Below are 14,831 nucleotides of genomic sequence, written 5' to 3' on the forward strand. Positions count from 1 at the left end.
TGGATCTTGCATTTCTATTAGTGCATTTATGTTTTCAATGATTGATAGTGTTAATTGAGTTGTTTTCTATTGATAATTGTTAGTAGGTACTTATGATTTCCAATTAATTTACAATTTGAATATGTCTTTAGCTAGTGCATACCATGTGTTTGATGAAATGTTTCCTTTGATTATGGAGTAGTTTTCCATACTCCTGGCCTAGGCTAAAGGGATTGGGTGAACTTGAGTCATTGGATCGAATTGATTTGGTGATTTAAGAACTCTTAGTGGTCAAATTGATACCCATTGACACTAATCTACTATTAAGTCAATTAGTAGTTGGATTAGGACTTATGAGTTGAAATTGATCAAGCCATTTGACATACTTCAAGCATAGAAGTAGACTTAATGAGCTTGGTTCCTCATAATTGTCAAGATATGGTTATTAGACAAGGATGGTGACCCCAATTCCTATGCCTAGCCAAGAGTTCCTTTTATTATTCATATTTGGAACCCGAAAATCCCAATTGCTTGATTCTTGTTATAGTTAGTTTAGTTGTTTACTTAGTTCTAGAGTAGAGATAGATTTATATGGTCCCTTACTAGGTTGAAATTGCTTATACTCGGTTTTAGTTGCTTTGATTTAGTTTGTTGCACTTTAAGATTCCTTGCATGTTAAGTTTAGTAGTTTAAATTCTTGTTTATGACTCCCAACCCCGGAATTCTAACCAATATTGATGCACATGTTTGCCCATTTTCTTTAGGACGACCCGAGACCAATACTCTCGATTACTTTATATTAGGGTTGACTTTGTGACAACCAAATCAAAATTTGGTCGATGGGATTATATGTTGGTTTAGGACTATACTATGACATGATCTTTATTGATAAAATCTAGACCGACCATAATTTTGTCCATCAAATTTTTGGCACTGTTGCCGAGGAATGGTTGCAACGTATGCTTTCAAATTGGTTATGTGAATATGTGAATATTGTAGATAGTTTACTTGCTTTTATTAATTTGTTTTTAGTTTAGATTTCCTTTAATGTATGAGCTATGAATTCTAAGTTGAATGACTCAGTCTCAACTGAATTTTAGCTTAGCCGAGCTTGATCCTGAAATTGAAAGAACCTTGTTACACACTCGGCAAGCTAGGCGGCAGTTGGATTACACGGCTAGTGCTTCGGCCTCTCTTGAGGAACCTTCCGAAACACTAGACGGAACTGAGAGTGACTTAGAGTCCACAACTTCCTATTTCTCTGTTGGTACTACTGATACATCTTTGTATCCTACAGGTGAAAACTACATAGTGGAGCTACGTATGATCACCTTGCACGAACAAGGAGCACCAGATGTCATTCTTCAACCGTTGCAAGCTAGGTATCCGAATTTTGAGTTAAAGAATAGTCTGATTAACTTGCTCCCTAAGTACCATGGACTACCGGGCTAAGACCCCATTAGGCATTTGAGAGACTTTCAAGTAGCTTGTTCTACGGCTCGAAGGCATGGTGCCGATGAGATTGCTATCATGGTTTTTGCTTTTCCCTTCTCTCTTGAGGGGTCGGCAAAAGAGTGGTTCTACTCCCAACCGGATAAAGTGGTGACTGAATGGGACTTATTGAGAAGAGAGTTCTTAGACAAGTTCTTTCCGCTGGAGAAGACCAACTACATCCGGAAGAAAATTTCTGGTATAATGCAAAAAGACCAAGAGACACTCTATGAATACTGGATTTGATTCAAGAGGTTGTTGGAATCTTGTCCACATCATAGGTTAGACACTCACTTGCTCATTAGCTATTTCACTGGAGATCTTTGTGCAGCGGATAAGAGATTGCTCACCGCCTCTAGTGGTGGTTCCCTTTCTAAGAACAAGACAGCGGCGGAAGCATGGAGTTTGATCAATGATGTCGCCGAGGCTACACAACACGTGAGATTGAAGAACAATTCTCCCAAGAGTGTGGTGGAAGCACCTTCCGAATTGGCTTTGACTAAAGTGCTTGGAGACATGACCACTCTCCTCACAAAAATTTGTAAGGAACAAAAGGCATTTCACTTAATCCAAGCCATCCAATCCCCACCTCAAATCCTCTAACTTGAAAGACCTCCTAGAGTATGTGGTTTATGCTCTAGTACCGCACATTACACCGATCAATGCCATCAAGTCCAAGAGGATTACACTCTCGCGGTAGCCAATGTGAACTACAATAACCGCCCACCCTATCAATCTCAAAGTCAAAACAATTACTCTCATGGTAATAATTCCAATCAAGGGTGGATGGACAATGCTCAAGGGAACAACCACAATCAAAGATGGAACCAAGGCAACTCATCTTCTCATTATCATAACAACAACCAATCTTCTTCCCAATACCACAACCAAAACTACCATAACCAACCATACCAACACTCACAACAAAACCAAAATAACAACCATAGATACTAAACGCCTCACTAAAGACAACAAACCAATCAACCCTCTTCCTCTTCCACCAACCAAGGTGATGACTCTAACCGTGCACTCTACCAAGAGCAAGAGAGACTTAGGGCTATGATGGAGAAACATGAAGAGAACAATAGGACTCTCAATGCACAAGTTAGAACTATGAGTGCTTAAATGTCCTCCATAGCCGAGATTCTCTCAAGGTTGACCTTACCTCCTACCAACAATACCAACACCAACCAAGCCTCTAGCTCATCTAACCTTCCTTCCCAACCTCTTCCAAACCCAAAGGGTAGTATCAATGCAATCACCTTGAGGAGTGGTACAATGCTTGAGAAAGTTGAATCCAAGCCCATCAAGTTGGTGGAGGATGTTCCTAATGTGAAAGTTGGTAAAATAATGGAGATAGATGAAAATGAAAAGGAGAAAGAAGTTACAAAGGAAGAAGAAGAGCAATTGAGGGCCAAGGAACGAAGCGGAAGAGCAACTTAGAGGAACAAATTCCTATACCTTTTCCTACGTTAGCCAAGAAGGCCAAGAAGCATGAGGAGCTTGATCCCAACATAGTGCAAATCTTCAAGAATGTGGAGGTAACTATTCCACTCTTTGATGCCATACATCAAGTTCTAAAATATGCTAAGTTCCTTAAGGATGTGTGCACTTATAAAGAGAAGATTGGTAGACTAGGGATAAATCTATTAGGTAATTCTGTTTCTTCTGTTATGGATGATTTTTCTGAAAAATATAGTGATCTCGGTCCTTGCTTGGTATGTATGATTGGTGAGATTCAACTTAAGGATTGCATGTGCGACCTAGGGTCTTGTGTGAGCATTATGCCACTCTCAATTTATGAGAAGTTGAACCTTGCACCATTGAGGCGATCTGGAGCTAGGTTTGCGCTTGTGGACAAGAGTATAATTTTAGTTGTGGGTATTGCTGAAAATGTATTGGTGAGAATTCAGGACTTAATCTTTCCAGTGGATTTTCATATCCTAGAGACACCACCCATTGACTCAGATAGGCCAGCCTCCATCTTACTTGGGAGGCCATTCTTGAAGACATCCCGGTTTAAATTAGATGTATTTTCGAGAGATTACTCATTTGAAGCCAAAGAAAAGGTGGTGAAGTTCAAATTGGAGGAAACCATGAGGCAACCTCTAGAGGTACATTCAAGTTTTGGTTGTGACATTGTTGAAGATGATGTGATTGAATAATACTTTGGGAGTCATGATGAGATAAGTGTCAGTAGGAATTTGGGTATAAGAGGACTTAGCAAGGAAAAGGGAAAGGATCCATGACTTCCATATCTTCAGGGAAACAAGGCATCCAACCATGGTTTAATCGACAAGTGGAAGCATCTCCCCTTGAAGGACACTCTTACCAAGGCCAACAAGAAGGACAAGATGGATGTCCTTGAGGATGTTCCAAAAAGATGATCTCAAGCTTATGACCGTCCAACTTAAGGACGTTAAAGAAAAGTGCTAGGTGGGAGACACCCCACCATGGTATGATCCTCCTTGTATATAGTTTCTTGCATGTAATTTTAGAGTCTTTGTTTCATTTTATGATTGTTTGATTTTGTGATTGTTTGATTTTGTTGAGTTGTTTAAGCATGCTTGATTTTGTTTGATTTTGTTCTGCTTGTTAGAGTCTTCATGAGGATTTCATTAATCTTGGTATTGGTTAAATTGGCAATTTTGAAGGAAAAAAATGCTTTATCTTGAGTATTGCCTGAAATTCTAAGTGTTTTTGAAGTATCTAGTTTGAATGAATGCCAAAATTGTGCTATAATTGTCTCCCTCATGTTGTAAAAAAAAAAAGTCGTCCCACGCGTGAGCATGGACGACGCGTACGGGTCAATGGTCATTTTCGCAAATCCACGCGTGAGCGTGGGCGATGCGTATGCGTCGTTTGATGATGTTGTAACTCCTGGTATAAAAACCAGAGAGTTGCGCGAGTTTTGTGCTGCCTTTGTGCGAGGAGCACAATCTCACCCGACGTGTGCGCGTCAGCGCACACGCGTACGCATCCCCTTCCATTTCTGCTCTCCACGCGTAGGCGTGGACGACGCTCACGCGTCACTTGTTTTCCTCTCTTCCACGCGCACGCGTGGACGAGGCACACGCGTCATATGGCTGACGCGCTAGCAGGGCACGCTGCCCTGTTTGCTCCCATTTCCATTTTCTTTCTTCTTCCTTCTCCTTACCACCTTTTCTCTGGCAACTACCACCGGTGACCACCACCTCCGATGGTCCCACATTTCTCTCTCCTCTTTTATCTCACCTCTTTTTCTCTCTTTCTCTCTTCCTTTTCCCATCTATACTCAATCTCCCTTTCTCCTCCCTTCAAGGTTGCATTTCTCTTCTTTCTCTTTTGTTTCTCTTAAATTTTCTTTACTATTGCATCTAATTACTCTCCTCTCTTTGTTTTTGGTTGAATTTTAACTTTGTTGTTCGTTTATTTGTTTGTTCACTCTTGGTTCTTTTTCTTCCTCTTTATTTTCTTGTATGGGTGTTGAATCTCATTTACTTTTTTTGAATTGGTAGATTATTTCATTTCTCTTAGCTTGTTTGTGCTATGGTAAATGACATTTTATTTTGGGGCATATTCCCCTTAAACCCATCAATCTTGCTTGTTATTTACATTTTGCACACCAAGTGTTTATGAAAAGAGCCAATGACATCTTTGGTCATTGTTAACCTTTCTCTTTCAACTTGGTGTCTCTTTTTCATAACACTTGCACTACATGAGCATTGGGCATCATTTCCATGATTTTTCATCATCAATTGTTCATTGTTTATAGTTTTCATGCTTGTAGCATCATGTAAGAATGAGTGGTTCAATGCTCTCTAACCGTATATTCTTCCATTTCTATAAGTCATTGTCTTGGAGTTAGTTGAGCGAAAGATTTTCCTATGACCCCCACCTTTCTTGCATGTGCTCATCATTGTTGTTATTGATGCTTGAGTTTATTCTTCTCATGCTTTATACTTGCATGCCTCTCTCACTCTTACATCTCACGCTAGTGATATGCCTCTATGATTATATCGTTGTCTTGCGTACATGTTGCAGCTATCATGTCTTCAGCACACTTTGCTCCTTTGTGGCATTAATCTTCACTTACATTGTATTAATTCTATTTTTTTTCTCTCTCGGAGCTTAATATTTTTCTCTTTTCCTCCTTTTTAGGATGGCCACTAAAAAAGAAAGGAAAAGACATCTAAAAAGCCGTCTAGAAAGAGAGCAACTCAAAGAACAACCGTCAAGGTGCAACTTCCTCAAGGGCCAAAACCACTTTCTAAGCGGTTAAAGAACTCTAGCTGCATTGATGAGGCGGTAAAGAAAGTTCCCGCAAGATTCACCAACCCACCTATGGCGGAAACCGACACTTCAGAGTCCAACCTCGAATCATGGCAAAGAAGTAATCAAGAGGTAAACTTGGAGACGTCCTTGTTTCACCACCCTATGGCCATTGCGAGTAACACTCCCGGACCCACTCTATTCATCATTAATGGCACGGAGGACCGTGCAAATTTCTAAGTGTGGGGAGGTCGTTTACCGACTTCCGTAGGTAACAACCCTTCTTTTCAACACCCAAATTTTAATGTTCGTTTGTCAATTACGATAATTTACATTGCATGATTAGTTTTTGCATTTAAACACTCTTTGCATGGTAGTTGCCTCTTGTTAGGACTACTTGGTTAGGGTGATGATTTCTTTTCAAAAAAACTATTTTTAGGGCACCCTACCAATTTGAAAATTTTTTTTATGTTAAACTTGCTTGAAGGAATTAATTTTGGAAAAGGTTTTGAGCTAAGAACACAACCATGTGAGTTTTGAGCCCGATTACGTGGTTACATCATATAACCACTTATTTCTATTCTTGTGTGCATAGTTCTCTCTCTATGATTGCAATCCTTGATTTGTTTGATTCTATAAATCCATTATTTTGTGTATGAATACATTTATATGATTGAGGCCATTATTTCAATATCTCACTTACCCAAATAGCCTTAATCCTTTTATCTACCATTGTCAACCAATTTTGAGCCTATGTTAAACCCCCTTTCCTTTGTTCTTTAATTTAGCATATCAATACCCCTAAGTGAAAAACAATAAAAGTCCTCTGATTTGGATCCTTGATTAGCTTGGGCGAGTGAGGGTGTGTGTCATTTAAGCGGGGGGAAGCTTGGGAACATTGGTAGAGGTAAAAGTGTGTTTTTGTAGTTTTTATTGAAAATATTGGGAATTGGGTGCATACTCATGTATTGAATGTTTGAACCATATGCATTGGCATCGTTGTATATAATTCATCAGAAGAGAAAAGCAAAAGAAAAATAGAAAAAAATGTAAAAAAATAAATAGAAAAATAAAAGAACAAAAAATATATAGAAAAAGAAAGCAATAAAAAGGGGACAAAATGTCCCAAGGCGAAGCTAATAATAACCAATGCATATGGATTGTGACTTAAAAGAGAATGCATGAGTGTGTGAAAAGTGAATGAATGGGTAGTTAGGTTGTGTATTAGAATTGTATAGGTTGTTGTGTGTGTTAGGTGAGAGCTTAGGTTAATCAAGGATTTAAATTTCAAGCTCACTTGGCCATATATGCATCCCTACCCTTACCCTAGCCCCATTACAACCTAAAGATAAGCTCTCATGATGAATGTATGCATGCATCGAATAACTGTCGATTGTTAGATGAAAAACAAATATTGGAAAGCATGATTAGAGGAGAATTGAGAGATCAATCCTATACACTTGAGCGACTAGAGCGGATACACTTCCGGTGAGGGTTCGATGCTCAACTCTTTGTTCCCCGCTTTCACAAGCTTTCCTCTTGCAAGTTGTTTACACTCTATTTTGATATTTGAATTAGTGAGTTTAGGAATGATCATATCACCTTGGCCTTATGCATTTATATGTGTTCTTGGAAGTTGATTCACTTTTGACCAAGTAGATAGAAGCATTTGCATTAGTTTCATCCATGTAGGTAAATTGTACTTCATAAACCCCATTCTCCTATGTTCTTTGATCTTTTAATTTTTAGTATGAGGACATGCTACGTTTAAGTATGGGGAGGTTTGATAAACCCCAATTTTGTGGTTTATCTTGTGTAGAATTTGGAGGGTTTTATCAATATTTTCCGCACTTATTCATATAAATTGCATAGTTTTGTGTTTCCTTCCTAATTTTGCTTCATGATGTAAAACATGCTTCTTTAACCCTAAAAATGCTATATTTTGATCCTCTTCTATTACCATTCGATGGCGTGATGTGTTTGCTAAGTTGATTCAGGATCTATCGGTTAAGAATGGTCTAGAAGGTGGAAAGGAAGCATGCACAAGTGGAAGGGACATAAAGAAAGAAGCTTTGGAGAACTGGAGGCGACGCGCACGCGTGGCTGACCCGCACGCATGGATTAGCGCAGTAGTGAACGACACGTACGCATGCTTGACGCGTATGCGTGACTCGTAGAACTCAGATGATGCGCACGCATGGCCGACGTGCACGCGTGACGCCGAGCACGTGACTTCATTAAAGAAATCATGGCTGGCGATTTCTGAGAGGCTCCAGGTCCAAATCCAACTTGATTCTGCATGGAAAAGACCAAGGAAACCCCTACTTCTCTCTAGATTTAGTTTGTTTTTGATCTTCCTTTGTTGAAATTCTGAATTGGGTCTTGTTAATTTTACTTAATTTGAGTTCTCTAGTTATAATTTTGTTTAGATCTTGTGTTTTCTTGTTATTTCCCTTTTTATTCTCATATTATGAACCTTGTGGATCTTGCATTTCTATTAGTGCATTTATATTTTCTATGATTGATAGTATTAATTGAGTTGTTTTCTATTGATAATTGTTAGTGGGTACTTGTAATTTCCAATTAATTTGCAATTTGAATATGTCTTTAGTTAGTGCATACCATGTGTTTGATGAAATATTTCCTTTGATTATGGAGTAGTTTTCCATACTCTTGGCTTAGGCTAAAGGGATTGGATGAACTTGAGTCATTGGGTCGAATTGATTTGGTGATTTAAGAACCCTTAGTGGTCAAATTAATACCCATTGACACTAATTTACTATTAAGTCCATTAGTAGTTGGATTAGGACTTATGAGTTGAAATTGATCAAGCCATTTGACATACTTCAAGCATAGAAGTAGACTTAATGAGCTTGGTTCCTCATAATTGTCAAGATATGGTTATTAGACAAGGATGGTGACCCCAATTCCTATGCCTAGCCAAGAGTTCCTTTTATTATTCATATTTGAAACCCAAAAATCTCAATTTCTTGATTCTTGTTAGTTAGTTTAGTTGTTTACTTAGTTCTAGAGTAGAGGTAGATTTATATGCTCCCTTACTATGTTGAAATTGCTTATACTCAGTTTTAGTTGCTTTGATTTAGTTTCTTACACTATAAGATTCCTTGCATGTTAAGTTTAGTAGTTTAAATTCTTGTTTATGACTACCAACCCCGGAATTCTAACCAATATTGATGCACATGTTTGCCCATTCTCTTGAGGACGACCCGAGACCAATACTCTCGGTTACTTTATATTGGGGTTGACTTTGTGACAACCAAATCAAAATTCAGTCGATGAGATTATATGTTGGTTTAGGACTATACTATGACATGATCTTTATTGATAAAATCTCAACCGACCATAATTTTGTCCATCAGAAATCAAGCATTTTTTAATAGTAAAATACAATGAATGCAATACATAACTGTATCTAACGCCCCCCGACGTGGACGCACCGTCATCAAGTGCAGTACATGTCCTGCACGTGTGGCTGGACTAATGATACAATTCACACCTCTTCTCTGTAATCTCCTCCACATCATACTTGTTGTTACGAATCCTAGTGCTGACGGGCCGACCTCTTTTAACTCTCGTTAACCTAGGGTTGAACCGAATACAAGGCCCATCATATGATGGTCAGTCATCCTCGTGACCAATGGGTATGAACTCTGATCTGTAAGCATTGAAGACATTGTCCATGCGATACACCTGGGTGTACATAAGCCTTCCAATCAAGCCGTGCATGTGAGCATGCTACCAAACCTAGCAATGACTCTCTGATTTTCAAGTCAAATCTTTCTGCACGGCGCCTTGTAACCAAAGTGATTCTCCATAGCTCCTTACAGAACTCTTATGCTGATGGTTGCGTCTACTTTGACCATTGTGAATATGTGCTGAGCAATCACCTTCGAGTCCAACTTTTCATGGTCTTGGCCCATTAATGTTTGCATGCAGGTATGAGGACTATTGTATCTCCTTACCTCCCATTTTTCCTGCTTTCAATGATAAGATATGTGTATGTTCCATTGAAAATCAGACACAAATTGAGTGTACTATACAACATACTTCAATTGGTCACTCTCTAGTATCTTATACACCACAACCATTCTAATATTATACATCTTAATTGCCATAATAACTTCCTCCTTGTTTTCATACTGTTGCCCAATCTCAAACTCATTGGTGGTATCATCCTTGGGGCCTCGTTGACTTAACAAATAATATGGAGTTATTGCCTAGAGATTCAATGTGAAAAAGTAATCGGGCTGATCATATGGTCGAGAAATTTCTGGCTATGTCAGCACAATTTGTATGTCACTGAAGTAGTTCATCTCTTCCTCCTCCTCATTCGGATTTTTCATCGATTTAGCCTCTACATTTTCACTGTTATCAAGGTTAACTTGATAAGGATTCATCATTGGATCTCTAATTGCAGAACTCTCATGGCTTTCGAAATCTACTTGCATCATATGATTATTAGAATTCTTGACACTTGACCCCTCTTGATTACCTTCAGTAGCATATTTAGGTCAACAATTGTCGTTCTAATATTTTTTTCTAATTGCCCCACTTAAGAGGGTATCATCACAATTATCCAGAGAGGTCCCTCCACACAAGCCGACTAGAAAAATAAATAACTCCAACAGATGGACATTTGTCTAACAGTTGTACCAGATCCTTATAAGACATATGTTCTCATCATCATGTAATCGATACCTAATTCACACAAAACATAAAATCTTATCAAAACCATCATCAAATAATAAAGTAATAATAACAAGTGTAATCTATGAATAGTACAGGTATAACTTTTATAAAACATAGTGTTATCTACTTCTATCGGATATTTATAATAGAATTTTTTCATTCTCTTCATGTGTTGTTGACCAATGGCGTGCACTACTAAATTCTTCAATGATGTTAGACTTTAGATGGTATATATGCAAATATCAGTTAAGCAGAACTAAATATAATAGATCCATCTTGATCATATATTATTTCACCATCATAATAAATAGACAATAATAAAATTTCAAATATTTTATGGAGTAAACAGAAGATGAAAAAAAGTCCAAACATTTTTGTGACCGACCAACTTCGGTGCAATTTTATTTTGGAGCCGACTCAAAGTTCGTCGAGGAGTGCGGCGAACTTCATGTAATGTATGAAGTTCACGTGAGGGGGCTGTGAATGAACCTTGTGAAAATGACGAGATTCGCCGACGAATACGGCGAACTTGCCCAAGCACCAAAAAAAATTAGATCAAAAAAATAAAGTGAGATTTATTTCTCTTGGAAAATAAAATATTTTTATTTTATTCCAGAAAAATATACAATTACACATCGTGTCTCAAATTAAAATTCACAAAATAATAATAAAAAAGAGTAAAATATTATTTTTATCCCCAACGTTTAAATCGTCCTATTTAAGTCTCTAATATTTCAAAATCGTCTCAATGTTGTTAGGAATCTATTAAAAGAATTAACGGCGGCACAAAATTGAGACGATTTTATAACGTTAGGGACAAAAACTGTAACAACCTGTATTTTTGAAACTTCTATTATAAATTATTTATCTCATATTTTATTAAATTGAACCAAAAGAAAGAAAGGAAGGGTGGCTTGTCTACTACAAAAATCAATTTTAGCGGCCATTTATTTTATTTTTAGCGGCAATAAAAATAGTCACTAATACATTTATCGGCAATTAGACATTAGTCGTCTTATGCTTTATCGCTAAAAGGTTATAGCGACAATTATAACATTTGCCGGTAAAGACCTTTTTAATGGCCACAAAAAGTATATAATTTTTAGCGGCCATTTTATTGGCAATTTATATGGCCACTAAAACTCATTTTAGTAGCAATTTATATGGTCATTAAAAGTATTGTAATATTATTCACCTTTAGTTGCCATTGCTATTGCCGCTAAAATCTTAATACTTTTTTATTTATATTATACTCATTTTTTTTAAAATAATGAACTATCTTTTTTCTAAAATTTCAAAATTATCTTCACCAACAATTATTATTATTGTGCATAACATAAATATACTAAAACTAATTACTACAAAATAAAATATTTCATTAAATTTAAAATATTAACATACAAATTTCTCTTGAAAAATAATAAATCATGTTACAAATCTAAACAAAAAAATACTGCCAGCTTATAACTATGTTACATTAATATAGCAATTCGAGTGTTAGCAATGATCTAAAGTTACATCTTTAAAAGTAGCCTAGCTTTAGGTTTAAGCAATTGATCTAAGAATTTAAAATAAACATGATGGCATAAACATGAGCCCAGGAGCATTCTCAGAAATAGCTGATAATCGATATTCACCAGGCACAACCTAAAAAACAAACAAACATGTTACATGTCAGTATTAAGGCAGGAAAAATAACAATTCGGATCCATGAGTAATACTTGTAAACTATTGCTTTTTAAGAAAATATACCTCGAAGCAAAATCTTCCATTTCTATCTGTTTGCTTCTTTTGTGGTTTTACATTCTCGGGTCCATGAGTCAAAGCCACCTATTACAATTAACAAAAGATTAGCTTTCATTAATAATTTGACATGCGAATATCACTGTAATAAATAAATGACAGAAGCATACCTTGGCTTTCGGACTACCACTAACTGACCTAACTAAGCCACAAAGGTCATATGAAATGGCATTAATGTCTTCTATTGAAGCCATATTTGGCAAAACCTGATCATGAAAGCAATCCTTAACAAAAGTGCTATGATAGCAATGGTATTCATTATACAAATTATCAATGCTAAATTTCATGCTTTCATCAACAATTGAGAATTTATTTATCATGATACCACTAGAGCAATCGATTGAACTAAAATAAATCTAATATGATGTTATTGTTATAATTTACCATAATTCTCCAATGTCCTGAATTTGTAATGCTCCTTTTTTGCTTCAACGGTAATAGAGCTTCAAAAGACTCTAATTTGATACCTGATCAAGCTTATAATATCCTTGATTATCCGTAATAGAACTTTCATGACCATCCAATCATCCACTATGATTTTAATACCCTCCACTCCCATTTCATTTCCATCAACCACAGGGTCTCCAAGAGAAAATCCAGTTACCTGCAACTGAATATGCAGAGCAGCAAAGCAGAGAACTAAAGGTGAAGTAACACAAGTGTGAGAGATTGTCTCCAAGGTGTTTGGGTCTAATTGTCTATATAATATGGATAAGTATTATAAGAAAGAAAGCAAACAAAATTATGAAGACAATTTGCAAAACTGGACATTACATTTTTGGATTGTATAAAATATTTGTAAAGGTCAGACTATAGGCTAGGGGAGTCAACTTGCAGTAAACAACTTTAACTATTTGCATCAGAAAAGAGACAACACATGGATAATTGGATATTGATCAAGTGTCACTTCTAATCAGAATGACCTGTGAATATTTGTCTTTATTTCTTTTAAGGGCCTTAAATTTTATGTTCAAATGTTATAATACTCAACAAGACACTTGTTTCCTTTTACTTTTTAATTAAAATCATTGAGAGAAAAACTACAGTTCTAGTTATTTATAAATGTAACATTTCAAAAACAATATTACTGAAAATTCAGAGAAAGAAATAATCCATTCATACGACTGATTCTTTTGAGCACTTATATGTAAGTGAAAAGTGAAATAGATCAGTAAGTTTGCCACTAATAGAAAGAAAACTACAATACCTTTGGTGGCAAGTGATTAGATATAATGCATTAGTCCTTCTTAATATGGACTGCAAAGACATACCAGCCAGTTAATGCATTAGTCGTTCTAAAATGCATTAACAATTTAAGCACCAAACTGACATATACTAAAATTAATGCATGAGGCAGGCTTAGCGTAAATCAATAGTTTAGTATGCTTTTGAAGGGTTAGATTCTTAGATAGGGGTTTTGAAACTATATATATTTCACTTGTAATCGTTTCTTTTTGGTTGAATTCCTTAATGAAATTGTTATTCAAGTTTATTTCAAAAACGGTGGACTTTGGATAGGTGGGGAAGAAAGATGATCCATACTCCATACAAGTTGAAAACAGATATGATGTCATGATCATAAAGCATAAAGGTTTCTAGTAACAACGTTAGTGTTGGACCTTTTTCTTCAGTACTGACATATTTTTTTATGTTATTACGTTTTGGAATCCTTTTTAAAATAAATATAATATTTTCTTTAAGAGATTACTTGTAATTCAAAACAATATGCATACTATTCTATCTTAATCATTAGGAAAACCCAGCAGGTTTTAATCCTAAGTTTTTATGCATGTCTTGAGAGTTGTAAAATTTTTTCAACAATCAAAAATGAGTTTAGGCGATTGGTTTAAGACATTAATTTTGTATTTGTTCTTATGTTTAACTGACTGGACAAACTTTTAGTTCGCAATTCATCAAACACATGGTAAGCATACCAACCCAACAAGTATAGTTTAATTTTATTTATTATGATATATGATCAAATCTAAAAAGTATTAGTAGGGATAGGTTGCTTGTTTACCTCGTTGCAGGATCAACCAATCTAAGCAGAGAATTATTAAACACAGCTTTTTCTCCTTTATATAGTCAATAGCTAAATCATCTCCCAAACTTTTTAACAGCTCCAAATTTCTGGTGCTTGAAGTGGCAAAAACTCTTGAAGCCTCACAAAGAGCAAACAAAGCAAGCAACGGCGCCGAAAGTAACAAAACACTTCGATTTCAGCTTGATCTATCAAATTCATTAGGATCAAGCAAGCAAACAGCAAAAGTAATAACATAGAGAGAGAATTACAGACTTCTGAATATTCAAATCAAAATAAAAAAATAAAGGGATAAAGACCTACTGGTGGCGACGATATTAGGCGTCTACGTGCAAGAATGGTAGCGGTACAAGCAGCAAAGGTGTGGTGTTGTGACGAGCAGCAACAGTGGCTGAAAGACCTTGGTGATGTAGATCTAAGACAAACAAACGATAACAGTGATGCAGATCTGAAGCAGATCGAATGAAAACGAGGTCCTAGGAATAGGATGATGGACGGTGGCTATCGGCGATGGCAACGGTTACGGCGGTGGGGATCGGCGATTATGGACGGCGAC

General features: G+C 36.5%; 1 protein-coding gene across 7 annotated transcripts; it reads right to left on the bottom strand.

The window, feature by feature from the left end:
* On the bottom strand, positions 11,787-14,825 carry LOC110264298 (nodal modulator 1-like). Of its 7 annotated transcripts, XR_002350209.1 has the most exons (7): positions 14,579-14,825; positions 14,255-14,463; positions 13,442-13,491; positions 12,619-12,844; positions 12,345-12,440; positions 12,184-12,261; positions 11,787-12,078 (listed from the first exon to the last, which is right to left on the bottom strand). XR_002350209.1 is itself a non-coding variant. In XM_021106101.1 (6 exons), the coding sequence occupies exons 3-6, from the start codon at positions 12,619-12,621 to the stop codon at positions 11,998-12,000; spliced, it is 258 nt and encodes an 85-aa protein (XP_020961760.1). In that variant the 5' UTR covers positions 12,622-12,844; positions 14,255-14,463; positions 14,579-14,825; the 3' UTR covers positions 11,787-11,997. The 7 variants fall into 7 exon arrangements, 4 of the variants coding, with proteins under 4 accessions (XP_020961760.1, XP_020961759.1, XP_020961758.1 ...); XR_002350210.1 differs by having other exon boundaries at positions 12,619-12,873; positions 13,442-14,463; XM_021106101.1 differs by lacking the exon at positions 13,442-13,491.

Source organism: Arachis ipaensis, chromosome B07, assembly GCF_000816755.2.
Source record: "Arachis ipaensis cultivar K30076 chromosome B07, Araip1.1, whole genome shotgun sequence".
Lineage (NCBI taxonomy): Eukaryota > Viridiplantae > Streptophyta > Magnoliopsida > Fabales > Fabaceae > Arachis > Arachis ipaensis.